Source organism: Corvus moneduloides, chromosome 2 (genome assembly GCF_009650955.1).
Source record: "Corvus moneduloides isolate bCorMon1 chromosome 2, bCorMon1.pri, whole genome shotgun sequence".
In the NCBI taxonomy this organism is placed as follows: Eukaryota; Metazoa; Chordata; class Aves; order Passeriformes; family Corvidae; genus Corvus; species Corvus moneduloides.
In genome coordinates this window covers 4,502,282-4,516,524 of record NC_045477.1, presented here as the reverse complement: position 1 = coordinate 4,516,524, position 14,243 = coordinate 4,502,282, and the positions used below count along the sequence as shown (strand labels likewise).

General features: G+C 49.3%; 1 protein-coding gene across 6 annotated transcripts in view; it reads left to right on the top strand.

Moving 5' to 3' along the window:
* RCSD1 (RCSD domain containing 1) overlaps positions 1–12,364 on the top strand; it is a 37,343-nt gene extending 24,979 nt beyond the window's left edge. For 3 of the 6 annotated variants that reach the window (XM_032096106.1, XM_032096088.1, XM_032096096.1), the window contains 6 exons: positions 4,385–4,492; positions 6,925–7,014; positions 8,259–8,330; positions 9,480–9,674; positions 10,254–10,977; positions 11,801–12,364. In XM_032096106.1, coding sequence (XP_031951997.1) covers positions 4,385–4,492; positions 6,925–7,014; positions 8,259–8,330; positions 9,480–9,674; positions 10,254–10,964 — 1,176 coding nt within the window. In that variant the 3' untranslated portion in view covers positions 10,965–10,977; positions 11,801–12,364. Of the gene's footprint in view, positions 1–3,484; positions 4,092–4,384; positions 4,493–6,924; positions 7,015–8,258; positions 8,331–9,479; positions 9,675–10,253; positions 10,978–11,800 lie in introns of those variants that run through there. The other 3 variants (XM_032096078.1, XM_032096113.1, XM_032096124.1) reach the window with 3 other exon arrangements.
* Positions 12,365–14,243: the final 1,879 nt, after the last annotated feature.

Sequence of the window (14,243 nt, the reverse complement as noted above, 5' to 3'; positions counted from 1 at the left end):
AGTTTACAGCACAGCCCCACAAACTCACACGGGTGCAGGGGAGGGGGGAAGGGGGAGAGGAAAGGTCAGGGCAGAATGAGTGGTTGGAAACATAAGCTGTCGTTCTGCTGAAACCAAGGCCTTGCGAAACTGTGCCCCAAAAGCACTGACACTCCCTTGTTTTTCTCTAGTGTACTGACAACTACCTTCTCATGGTGCTGAATATCACCCTTTCTGGATCTGTAATCAAGACACTATCCCCGAGCCTTGGATGCCTTATTGTAACTGCCTCTGAGACATTATTTTTGTCATTATTTTTGCTGTTGCTGAGGTAGATTGTGTGTGCAGCAATGAAAAGACCCCTATGAGAGTCACAGGGGAGCTTAGCAGCACTTGTGTGAGCACAGGATCTGGCATGATGGGCTGGTGTTGGAACAGGCTGCAGGGAATCATTCCTGTGAAGGTCTTTTGAAACAAAGGAGGGATGTGGAGGTTGGGGACTGGCTTCAAAACCGTGTCTAGATGCAGCTGCACGAGAATAGGGGTGACAGTTGCACGGGACCAGTACCAAAATTGTGTAACCATCACTGATTTCGTAGCTGCTGAGTACTCCAGCCTTGCAAGGTGCTGTGGAGGTGTTGCTTCTCAGATAAAAGGTGATCCATCTGGCCAAAATGTCCTGCCTGCAAAGAGCAAGCGTGTTAGAAGATTCGTAGAGGAGGGAAGGAACAGATCTCTGCTGTTGTTCAGCTGGTATTTAGCCAAAACACTCCACTGTATGACAGCCAGTAGAACTTTCCTCTCTTCAGCAGTCAGACCAGGTACACAATGGGACATTTCTGTGGGGACCTATTGGAGCAGGTCACTTCTGTGGGGATCCAGTGGACCCAGGCAGCCTGTGAGAGGAGCAAGATCTGTGCCAAAAACAGTGGCCTCCCTTCACACGATCTGCAGGGTCAGGGGTTGGTGGGCAGTTTTGCTCTCACAACAGAGGCAAGGACTCCGAGGCATGAGGAAGGAGAGGTTTGGGGGGCTCAAATTGGCACATTTGTACCTCAAACACAACTGAAGGCAGAACTTTCTTCCCCAGTGCTGCTAACAGGGACTAGGCTCAGTTTTAAAAGCAGACGAAGAAACATGGTGTTGAAAACATGGTGTTTTCAAATTTACTCAATTTTATAAACTTATTTGGAAGAGAAAAGTGAAACATACACCTTACAGAGAACTTGGTAGTTGCACTTCCTTTTTTTGCACAGAATGCCATGCTTACATTGATGATATAATTCAGCTCCTGTTTAAAGCTCTTGACATTTTTCAGAATATACAATGCTTAGACACTTATTTTTATGGAACAGTAAAAGACCTCAGAGTAGCAGTCACTAAATTACTGATGGATTAAGCCTTTAACCTTAGGTCAGTGGTTTTAGCCCATGCAGACTGCCCGTGCTTCTCTTCTGAAAAGGAAAAGAATCAGCAGTTGGCTGCAAAAAGTGCAGAAATCATGTCTGAGTAATTTCAGTGTTATTGCAAAAGAAAAAACCACACAAAAAACCAAAACCCACAAAAACAAAAAAACAAACAAAACCCAAAACAAGGTAACAACAAAACAAAACAGAAAACAAATAGAAAATGAGCAGAGCTACTTCTCATCACCATTTAGAAAAGTGGTGGTAGGTTGTGTCACCCGGGTGGGAAACGTGACCAGGAATGGGAGAGGTTGCATTAGTCTTGTGGGGCAGGAGAGAGCCAGCACTGAGCTCTGGGGTGAGAGAAGCAGATGTCTTAGTCTTTGGTGTGGAAGAGACTGAGGGCTGGTGCACTCTCTGGGTTGAAAGTGATAAAATGAGGCTTCCCACCTTCCTCACAGTGGTGGGAAGGAGGAGAGGGGGACTGCCAGCCCAGCTCCTGGAAGTCACAGGAATGGTGTTCTCCTCGAAGTGCAAGGAAGGGAACTTTTTGCACCCAAATACAGCGTTTTCCCTTGACCAGAAGACACAGAGCCTGGCACATCACCTGGGGAGAAAAAAAAGCTGTAAAAAAAGCTGGATACAGCCCAGCAGTGTAACTTCCAGAAGGGATCTGAGAAAGGATCCTTTCCTGTTCTTTATTTTCCGTAATCAGAGAGTCTGCAGCTGGCAGCTTCTGGAGGACACAGCCCCGTGGGCTACTGGTGCTAATCTTAGAATGGCATGTTCAGTGCTTCCTGAGCCCTGGCCCTGCACCCCGCACCCGCAGGAGCCGCCAGCACAGGACACCCATGGAACCGTGCTGGCCTCCCAGCTCGGATCAAAGAAAGGGAGCTGTGTTTTCAGACTGAAATTAAAAGAAAAAGAAAGAAAGGAAAAATTCACCCCGAAAAACAAGAGGTCAGGGAGGCCAAGAGGAAGTTCAGTGTCTTTTCTGGGTAAAGGCAAGGGGCTGTGAAAGAAGTTCTTGGAAAAAAATGGGCTACGAGGGAGGCAGCCCTTCTGCCACAGACACTGAGCACTTGCAGCTCCTTAGTTTCAACTGAATCCTTACTTCAGGTGTCCATTCTGCCATGCCCAGGTATCCTGGGAGCTGGTATGATGAGCCTCCCAGTCCATCCTTACTTCTCGAGGTTCATTCTTTGCTCCTTCCTCTTTCCAGCCTGCCCTCCCTTCACAGCAGGGAGACACAGCCTGCATCGCAGAACTGGCCTCCCTCCCCACTTGATCCAGCCATCATTTTTCATGTGCAGGAGGTTGCCCTGCTGATCTGCTTACTCACTCCTTCTTCCATTCCATTATCTGCCACTTTCCCTGCCTTTCACTCCAATGAAAGGTGAAAAGCTGAGGGGAAGGTGCGTGAAGGTCATTGGGATGAGGCAGCTTGATATGACTTCCTTGGGTACAGGAAAGCTATTCCAAAGTGTATGGTTAGTTTAACAGGGAATGGCAGACACCTACAGGAGCTTGTGGGTCTGGAAAAAGACGATTACGTTTACTGGGAGCATTTATTTACAGGTCTCTGAGAAAGGGAAAGGCCCTTTCCCACTATGCAAACTGGCCTTATCCACACTGCTCTCTACCAGGCATTTCATACTAGAGACTGCTGCAAGCTGTGGGTGATGAGATGATCCTTAATGCAGCGTCCTTGATTTGCTTCTAGACTAGAAACTGTGAGTCTAAAGAAATCCCTTCCTTAATATGATTTCAAGTTTCCACAGCTCTTTCTTCAGCCTCTGTAGCATGGTTGCCCAAAGGAAGTGGTCCATGCATGGGCCAGACTGGTGTTTTGAGGGCTTTTCACCTCCAGTGATGCTGAAGGAGTGGTTGTGTTCACAAGACAGCAGGTCCCTCCCCAGGCAGAACAGTGTCAAGGGAGAGGGAAAGGCTCTGCTGGAGGCTTTGCAGAAACAGAAATGTGTTCCTCTAGCAACAGCCTTTGGGGAAACTTCCTGACAGAGAAGCAGAAGGGCATTGAGGCAGTGGGGTGAGAAGTGTGGTGCTGGTCATGGGCTCGTGGTGGTGGTACAGGGAGCAGAGGTGTGAGCTTCCTTACTGATGGTTCGTAACCTGGTTTCCTGTTCTGAGGTTTCCGCCTCTAACAAAACCAGGATTGTTATTTCTGGTTGGAAGAACAATTGTTGGTTAGTTATTCTCAGTTCCCCTGGTTTGGTTTCCCTGGCATCAAATACCAGAGATGAAGAACAAAGGTTTCCTTTCATCAGCTGTGATTTCAAGGCTTTCTACTCAAATTGCTCAATAGACACATAGCAAAGAAAACAAGGTAAATGTGGGATGACACCAGGGCAGTGTGATGTGGGAAGAGCTGCCTCATCCAGACTCCAGCACAAGCCTTCTGCTTCTCAGCCTGCTGTCGACCCAGGGGAGGGGAAGCTTCTCTCAGCCATGGTATTTCCTCCTTCCCCCCCACCCGCCTGAGTATTTCACTGCCAAAAAAGCAGAACAGCAAGGGACACATCTCCAAGCAGATGTTGGCTTGCTGTGAGGACTGGGAATGGCTTCTCACAGCAGAACCAGCAGAAAAGCAAGGCTGGTGGTGACCAGGGCAGTAAAAAGGGTATGAGAGGGCTGAGGAGGTGTATGGGAATGTACCTTACTGCCCTGCTCCATCTGCTCACTGCAAGGGTAAGAGGGACAGACACTTGGCTTGAAACACCTGGTTTGCTTCCATTGAAAAGTACTGAGTGTAGGCTCTTCGGCTGGAGCTGAAAGGCTCTGCGTGAATTACTGATTTTCTGGGATATTTGAAAATGCTGCTAAATCCTGTCTTCCAAAACCTCTTGCTCTCAGGCTGGGTGATTGATGCCAGATGTTAGGAGCTCTGGTTCAAGTCCCTTCTTACTTTTAAACTTTGTAACACATGCACAGGCTTGCTTTTCCCAGCCTTCACTCATAACTTCTTGTTCCTGGTTTGTCAGAACAGGCCAGCAGAGACCAACTCAGAGGTGGACAAGTCGGCATCACCCTCAGTGGCTCAGCTAGCAGGGAAGTTCAAAGAGCAAGCAGCCAATATCCCTGGAAAAGAGGTAAGGTGCTCTGCAGCCACCAGCAGGAAACTGAGTGGGAAGTTAATCACTTGTCTCTTCCTGCTGGAGCATCAATGATCTGAGCATGAATCCACCTTGATTTTGAATCTGTGCAGAGGACTCATCTCTCTGTGCCATGCAAGCTGTGGCAGTATCTTCCATGCATTGCCGACTGGTGGTTGAGTATTTTGGTAGAGCCATGTCTTGGGACGGACACTAACTGAGATACTGCAAAGCTTGGTAGGGTGCACAGATTTACCCAGCAGCAGCAGACAGCAGTGCATGCATGTGGGCTGGCTTTTGTGGGCAGACAGCAGCAATGAGTAATGAAATAGCCGATGTTGATGGAAAAAGAAAGCAAACAGCAAGATTATGCAGTGTAGCAGCCAGTGGCACGTCGTCGGCACCTCGTTCACAAAAGAGGGTTTCCTCCTCCTTACACCTCCAGGTAATTACTTCTGTGTGAGTCTGAGAGAAAGCTGCCTCTTTACTCACCTTCACTGCCTCTTCCCAACGATGTTTCGGACTCTGTGCCTATCTCTATCATGCTGAAGCTTTATTTTAATGAAATCCCACTACACCAGGCAATCCCTCACACGCTGACTTTCACCAGCTAAGCCAAACACTAGAATACCTCTCTTAGGAAGAAAGGAAAGCCAGGGTTATTTATGAAAGGAGGTTGACATTTTCAGAGAGCCTCCTGTATCATTATGCCTTTTTCTTTTAGAAGCATAAATGTTTGCTGGTGGCCCTTCTCAGGCAATGTGTGCCCTTTAGAAACTGAACTGCTCCCTTCTGCCACTCAGATCCCAGACTGGCCTAAGGGTATCCTCCCTGTCACCCCTCCTGTCTTTGGCTGGATGCAGTGGTGACCTCTGTCCTGCAGGGCTGGCGTTCCATCATCTATCAGAGTTTTGCACTCCCAGGATGGGAATAGCCAATCTTTTCCCAAGCACTGTTTTTTTCTCTCTGGTAGCCAGCACACCACTCCATCCGTCCCATTACAATGATTTCCTCTTTTGAAGGTATGGGATTCAATTGCACTAAGTCACTCATCCTTCAGAAGGCAGAAAGTTCCCAGACCTCTCTTGTGTTATCTGCAGACCTCTGCTGCTCCCAAGCCAGGGCAGCGTGGAGGGGCCTCACAGTTCAGGGAAACTCATTTTCTCCAGAGACAGAGGAGGACAAAGTTTCCTGTCTTTTCTCTCCAAGCCATCTGTCACTTCCCCACCAGCTTTCTCAAGCTGGTTTCAGATTAATGGCCCAGTGGATGGTCTTTAACCCTTGCTTGGCCCATGCCAGCAGAGAGGATCCTGTCAACCAGGGAACCTCTGACACATCTGCTGTGGCACAGCGCAGCATTTCATGGTTGCAGAACCGTCAGGTTTCCATAAGACACATTTTTACTTCCTAGCATGACACGAGGATAAGGGCAGGGCTGCCCTTAGCTGCTTAGAAATGCAGCAGTGCCATGGCTGGGTGCAGCACCTCCAGAATTTAAGTGACATCTAGTGCACAGGTCCTCCAAGACAACCAACTCTACAGAGGGTAAAGATGCCATAATCCAACTTTTCACATGCCAGCCTGTGAGAAGGCAGCAAAATTATCCAGATACTTTATTCTAGATATTATCCAAGATCCACAGTATTAGCCAGTTATTTTGGTTTGGTTTTTTTTTTACACATGAAAAGTATGTTAACAGCTTGGCAAGAGACTGCAAACCTGGCATGAAAATGGAGACAGTTGAGCTTCAAGACCAGAGCAATAGTTACGTGCTATGCATCTCTTCCTAGGGAGCTCTCTTGTCGTTCTGAGAGTCCAAGGACATTCAGAAGGAATCAATGTCCCTGCCATTAAGTTGCCTTGTTCCTTCTCCCCTGGAGAATCTGTTTCTTAGTCAAATTTAAGGTTACAGCTGAGGCCTTGTCCCTGTGAGCTGCTTTTCTTCATTCAAGAGAAACGAATGGGGCTGAAATTCTGAAAAAGTCGGAATTTCCCTTTTTTTCCCTAAAATGTATCAGATGCAGAATAGGAAATCGTGAACCAGGTAGGCAGCTGGGACTCACTGAAAGGAAATCCTGGTAAAAACAGGAAAGAGAACAGTCACAACCTGTTCCAGTGTGAAGGGGTTTCTAGCAGGATGCTTTGCAGATGAAGTTTCTGGGAAGGCTTCACAGCTTAGAAGAGTGTCTGTTGCATCAAGAAACAGATACAGGCTACTCTTCCAATACTAAGACTGGGCTCCAGATGCTACAAGCACCCCCATGTGCTAATAACCACCTTGTGCTGCCTTTGGATGACTCATTTGGGCAGGCTGAGCCCTGCCTCCCGGGCAGGTCACTCACACAGCATGGCCTTTGGTGCTTGAATTTCACTTCCTTTTTAAGAAACCTGATTTCCCTGCTGCTGAATTGGTTGTTTTCTTCTCTTAGGTGCCACCACACAAGCCAACTCGGAGGAAACCACCCTGCTCCCTTCCCTTGTATTCCCACAAAACTGAGACAAGTGACAATGATGAGCAAGTGAGTATCAGTTTAATAGGGGGACAAGGTCTTTCCTCTCTGCAGCCTGTTCTCTCCTGAGACATGAGTTTGGAGGTGGCAGAGAGGTCAGGCTGTGCAGCCAAAGACATCAATCTTGCAGCATCAAACCTGCCCCTGCCCTCCCACATGTACTGACTCAGAGTCAGCTCCATGCTGTTCCCTGCTCCTGCAGCATGGATGCACAGCCCATTTCTGCTGCTTTTGTTTTCACCCTTGGCTCACTGATGGATCCATCCAGTTACCACTGTTCAGGAACCACTGGTATTTATTAGATTTGAGCAGGGAGCACCCATGCTGTTTGTTGCTCATAATGGGGTAATAGTTCTGCTCATGAGATTTTTCCATCCTCAGAAAAGGGGAATGATTAATCCAAAGTGAAGAAGAGGGTTTGTTGGCAATACCCACTGAATACTTCTTTAGGACCCTTGAATGCGCGGGTCCCAGTAAGCTGGCTGCTACTTAGGAAATTTTACACTCAGGCCAGGACTTCTTTGGTCACTTCCATCCTTCTGTGTTTCAGGGTATGAGGTCTACCCACCAAATTTCACGTTGTCACCTGCCCTTAGCAAGCAGGTAGTTCTTTGTCCTTCTTATCTGTGAGCTACAGGCTCTTGCTGCCTCCATGCCAAAGGAGTATTAAGTTTTAAAATGCTAGATTCCTTCCTTTTCTGAAAAAAGCAATATGCCCCTTCTGAAAGCAATGCTGTCTCTTTCTGAGACTGCTTCCAGCCTTTTCACAGCTCTACCTTTCCTGCCATTTAGCCCCTTCCTGCTTATACTAATTGGATATCCTTTACCTTGGTTACTCAAGTGGTGGCAGAAAGTCTTTCCTGTCACAGAAAGTTCACAATGTTTGCCGACATTATGGCTTTAAGAGATAGAATTTTAATCTGCCTGATCCTGAAATGATACCAGGGGAAACTGTGCCACAGGCTAGATACCTTAGTGAAGGCAGTGTAGGAGCAGAGCCATCACACATCACCTAACTCAGACACTTCAGACAGCAGCCCTTCTCCCCCAGAGGAATGTATCTGGCTGTAGGATGAAAGGAGAACGGAGTCAGGAATGAAGGAAAAGAAACTTTTGTGTGAAAACACTACATGAGGCTTCATTTGCTTCCCTACCAGCAGTTTCTGCTTATCTCTTCCAAGTTTTCTGCCTTTATTATATCTCCTGTTTCTCACCTACTTTACTGTGACGTTTTCGTGCATGTTGTTTTGCAGAAGCGGTCACCAAATGCTTGCCCCATTCCCAAGGTCAAGGTGAAAAGCTCACCCATGATTGAAAAGCTGCAGGTAGGTCCTGGCAGAACCTACATGGCTTCCCCATCAAATTAAAACTGATTGGCATGGGTCACAGCTACTTCCCATGCAGAGCAGCCACAGGGGAACGGGATGCAGGAGCCAGGGGTGACAGCCAGGTAAATGGGGCAGTGGCCTCACTGGTGAGGACCCAGTCCCACCATACACAAAGATGAAGGCAGAGCAGGTCTGGTAATGGTAACAAGCATCAGAAGCAGTCCAGTGATCCCCCGGCGTGTCCCTGAGCATGTCAGTGCATGGATCAGGATCGTTTTACATGGCTAGGCATGGGCATGGCAGCAGCACTGCTCGAGCAGGGAGCAGGGGCAGGAGCCTCAGTTTAAGTGCAGCTCTTGAGAGAAAGTGAGGGAAACCGTGGCTGAGACTTCCTCCAGCTCTTTCCTGGCAGCAGTGTCACTTGCACTGAGTCCCCTGCACTCCATCGGGGAGCTGGCATCGAGCAGAGGCGGTGACAGTCCTGGCAGTGGGGCGTGTGTTCCGGGCTCTGGCTGTCCCACATGTGTGCCTGGAAGCTCTGCACTGCACTTCCCTCCTCTGGATTCCCGCAGTTAACACACAAACACACCCAGCGCTTCCTGCCCTTTTTATGTTTCTGCGGTGCCTGATCTGCGCTGCTGAGGGTGGTTCAGCGCTCCACAGCCTGAAGACAGAGTGCCCTGCCGCTGCCAGCTGCCTGTCCCGGCAGCACGTGTCACTCCAGAGCCTTCTGGCCACCCTGACACAACCTGAGCCTATTCATAGCACTGTCCCTCCTGATGCACCCAAGGACATTTGCCTACAGGAGGGTTTAAATCTTGAAGTGATTGCTGGCTGCTTGTTCAGATTTTCTGCCAGCTCAGCCACTGCAGAGTGTGGTGGCTTGGCTGGGTCACTGGAAAATCCCAAAAGGCCTCAGGATGACAAAAGAATATGTTCTTAGTTCCAGCTGCCAGGGAAGGACAAATGTCCAGTCATAACTGCTGTGCCCAGACTTGTTTGTTGACCATGTCACCAGGAGAAACCCGCAACCAGAAGGTCTGTGACAGCTGAGAGATGTGGCAGGGCAGGGGTTCCCCTGTGTGGTTATCATGTGTAGCACACGCTGCTGTCATGCACGCCCCTAATGGGGGTTTTTCTTTGCAGGCCAATCTGGCTTTTGCTCCGGCTGCTCTGCTGCCGGGAGTGTCTCCCAAAAGCCCTGGGTTGAAAGTCCTGGTTTCTCCGTTCAGCACGCCTCCCTCAACGCCCACCAGCCCAGGGACTCAGTCCCAGCCCAGTGAGACGCCAGTCAGCTTTGATCAGCCCCCAGAAGGCACTCAGCTGCAGTTCTACAACAAGGTAGGAGATGTGTGCTAGGATTTCTCCATTCTATAAGGCTTGTTTATTGCTTGGGGATGAAGAGGAAGAGGAGGCTGAGCCCTCAGTCCTGCTGTAAGAGTATGCATTTGTGGCCAAGAGAGATCTATGCACCGGGTTCCAAAAAGCCTTTTGGTGCAGCTCTGTGAAGTCTCCTCTCTGCCTGCCTCCTCCAGCAGCCTTCCTGGTGGGTGAAGGAGGGGTTGAAGGGGCAGGACCCAGTCACCTCAGCTCAGCAGTACCAGGGTGGCTGGTGGCAGGGAGTGCTGTGAGCAGGTGGTGCCACATGCCAGTGAATGTCTGAGGTGACTGAGGCTCAGTTTAGGGAGCCACACAGAACATGGCAGCTTGTCAGGTGTCACCAGCGTGTTTGGCACTTAAGTGGGGAGCTGTAACCTGCATTCACCATCACCAGCTGGAGTACAGCCTCCTTCCTCAACCACCAAATTGCCCAGAGTAGAAGAAGCTGGGACATCCAATGCTATTTTCCTCTGTTGTGCTTTCCTGCTTTCCAGTACCGCTCTCTTGACTGCTTCAATGTCTGCCTTTCCTGCCTCCCAGGTGCGGACACGAGGATCGATAAAGCGCAGGCCTCCCTCCCGGAGGTTCCGAAGATCTCTGTCCGAGTACGGGGACGGGGAAGATTTAGTGGTCAACTTGTCTTCTCCTGAAAATGGTGCCAGGGAAGATGAGGTCTTTGGGCCCAATGGCAAGACAGAGGAGGCGGAAACAGGGAGCAAAGACCAGAAGAAACAGGCAGGGTCTGATGAGAAGCCAGCATCAAGGAGAGGATCCAGCAGATCAGAGGATGAAGAAAAAGGGAGCAAAGAGCAGAAGAATCAGGCAGAGTCTGATGAGAAGCCCCCATCAAGGAGAGGATCCAGTAGATCAGAAGATGGGGAAAAAAGGGAAAAGCAGGCAGAGGAAATTACTCCTTGCAAGAATAACACAGGGAATACAGAGAAGGAAGAAGTGTGTCATGATGCCCCAGGAGAGGAGAACTCTCCTCAGCCTCCCTCTGGAAACAGTGAGTTGTGTGAGGGTTCCCAGGGAGAAGAGCAGCAAAGCACTGCCTGTGAACAAGGAAAGGGGGACAAGGAGAAGGAGGAAGCTGAAGGTGAAACAAAGGAGAGCAGTGAGAGCACAGGCACACAGAGAACATCAGACACTGAAGAAACAGCACTGGCACCCGAACCGCTGCAGGACGCAGTGGGGTTAGAGACTGCCAGTGAGCCTTCAGTGTCAGCCACGCAGGACCAGGGCACAGCGTAGCTGTGACACACAGGTAAGATGGGCCAGCATGATGGTGGCTCCTAAGACACCTGAGGGTTTTGCTGTTAACAGAAATGGCAACTGTGACAGAACACAACAACAATTTTGCTGCTCCCCCCATGTCAAAAGCCTCAGATCTCAGGCCTGCAGAGGCTGTGAGGCAGGGTACTCAAAACGACCAGCCCTCCTGGGTGGTGTTACAGAGAGGATGGAAAAGAAGCAAAGCTGATTCTGGATTCACTATAATGGAGAGGCTCTGCTTACCAGGCACCCTCCTGCATTGCTGTTTTGAAAGCAGTTTGAAAGTACTTGCAGTAAAAAGCACATTTCCCCAGCAGTAACCATGTATACACTGTATCAGTATGATTTCTTAGATATACATATTTATATGTGTGCACACGTTGTATGTATACATATGTACATATATATTCCCTATGTGTACAGCTTGTTAGCTTTGCCAGCAAACCCGGGGCACACCAGTTTCATGACCAGCTCTGGAAGTGTGCAAGCAGGGGCCTTTGCTACTTGAAATAAAAGGATTTCTGCTGGCTAAAGCAGGACTTGTTCCATGCACCTTCTTGTGTGTTCTGTAACCACTGATAACAGAGCCACAGATGCCTGAGGATGTGTCTCATCCCACCTCAATCACCTCCTCTTCAAATGCTTCCTTGGTTTGGCAAGGAGCGGCTGAAGGAAGGATTCTGGTGCTCAGGCTGCAGCTCACCTTTGCCTCCTAGCACAGAAACCACCAAAGTACCCCCAGGACTTCCCAGCACTGCCTTTGCTTAGACCCATGATTATTTTTCATTATTTCCTTACGTATTTTCCCCTCTCAGAAGGACATATCCAATCAGGGCAGAGGAGACTTAACATGTGGATAGGAGCCATCTAACCCAATCAATGTGGAAGCTACTGGAAAACCTTCAGTGGCAGGAGAAGAGCAGAATGCAGAAATCCCCTGAGGTCCAGACTCATCACAGAGCTGAGTGGCCACTCGCTGCCTCTCTGCTTTGCACCATCATATTTTGGGACGGCTGGAACAAGACACTGTTTGCAATCTCTTCGGAGTTCAAAATTCAGGTGTTGGCTGGCGTTCCTTGGTGATATTTGGGGACTGAGAGACCTGACACCCGCTGTCCTGGAGCCAGCAGCCACCACCACTCACGGTCCTTCTGCTTCTTCATCCTGCTCCAAAATGTCTTTTTCTTCTCCCCTGCATTGGTCTTAGATGAAGTTCATCAGTTACGTACATACATACACGTATGGTGCCTTTTTGGTTGCTTCTTTTAAAGTACTTTGGGCTTTAAAACTTCAGTAAATAATGTTTTAACGATGGGAAACAGTATGTTTTCTCCATATGTGCTGTATGGCAGACAATGTGAACCCTGAACACGGGAAAACTCCTAGAACATGGATCATAAAAATACAAAATCCCTTTGGAGTGGGGCTGATCTGTGAAACAGCCACCTGTGGTAGGCTGGTAGGTCTTGTGTGCTTCAGCTTTGGGGTGCTTTAAGTGCAGTGGAAAGTGACAGCCAGCAGACTGTAGGCAAAGAAAAGATGTGCTGAGTAGGTCAACAGGGCAAGTTCTCTTATCTGGTTCTCGGCTCCTGTCCAGATTTATAAGGGCTGCTTGTCCAGTCTTTCTCACTTCCAGACCTTATCCAATCTTTTTTGAAACTTTTACTGTCATGAGTGGCCACCAAGAGCCACTCATGACAGAAAGCATCCCAGCTTCCTGGAAACAGCCGATGAATTTTGTGCTGGTCAAAGAAGTAGTCTTAGCTGGCTGAGTTTCCAGTGGCATTGCCTGGCTGAACTGGCAAAGCTCAGGCAGCCAGTCCTTCCTAAGTACTTATGCACTGTACTAGATTGGCATTTACTCTTGGGCTACTAAAAGTCACAGGTTAGCAGTCACTATGATTTCAGTCTGGAGAGTACTTGGGGGAAGGTGGATGTCAGACCCTCACTTGACCAGTTTCCTGACAGCAGTACCTGAAGCTGTGCTGGCTACACTGAACAAAATGTCCACAGTGTGACGTGGACATGTGGACAAGTCTGGGCTCACTGGGCTCCAGTGAGCCAGACTTGCCAAAAGCTGAGGCATCAGCCAGATGTTAGGCATTGTGAATGGTCAGGGTTCAGTGCTTAAACCTGCTGCCAGCCACCTGGTACCCAGCAGCATAGACACGGCTGCAGGGACCAGGGCAGAACATTCTGCTCGTCCTCATCCCTCCCGAAGCTCCTTCTAGCAAACGTGAAGCTGAGCAGGGTCAGAGGCTTGGCTTGTCCCTGCCTCTCTGTAGAGGCACAAGCATTTCACACCACACAGCTCACATCTGTCCTCTGGCAGGCTCTGCAACAAAGCAGTGTTCCAAACCTTTGTGTCTGATATCCCCTTTCTGTTCACTAGCTCTAAAATCTCACGGGAAGAAGAGGCTCTGTGCGTGCCCTGCCTTTGTTTTTCCCACGTGAAAGCACTGAGGCCGCACTTGCTGAGAGCCAGCAGCGCTTGCCCTCCTGCATATCATGGGCTTGTTGGTAAACACGACCTCCACACCCTTTTGAGCCATGCTGTGGAGCACTGTTGTTTTTGAATCCATTTTAATCTGCTTGCTATAGCTTGTATTCCAGGGCAGGCTGCAATCACTGGCTGTCCCCTGTTTCTTCTCTCAGCAGACTGTCCCATCTGGATGTGAGTGGTTGTGCCTTACTGTACGTACAGATATATGTGTGCCTGTTTAGAGAATGTGTATGTGTGTCCTGAGCACGGGAATGGAAATCCAAGGGAGAAACAGAATAAATAAATGGTGGAATAAAAACAAAGCAAAACAAAAATGTATGTGTTTTGTTTCCTCCTAGAAAGATGAAGAAGCTGAGGAAGCATGGGCAGCTGGTAGCAGCAGACAGAACAGGGGTGAGATTTCCACTGGCATTAGGACTTCAACATTTTAATTTGAGAGAGCAACTACTGAGGAATAGGGAGGAATAGGACTTTTTGAAAGTCTGGGATGCAGAGGCATGGAAACATGAGGATGACAGGAAGCATTAGCAGGACAGAGCACATCAGGGACAAGCGGGATTTGAACCAGGAGGGTGCTGTGGGCTCAGAACCCCAAAGGCGATGCCTGTGGCTCCCGTGGGTGCTTGTCCTGCCCGTGGATCAGCCCCGGGAGCGCCCGCGCACACCCGGGATGCGCGGGGACCGAGGGCAGTGCTGCGACACCCGCCCGGCTCCGCCAGGGGGCGCAGCGCACAGCGCGGCCCGGGACGAACCAA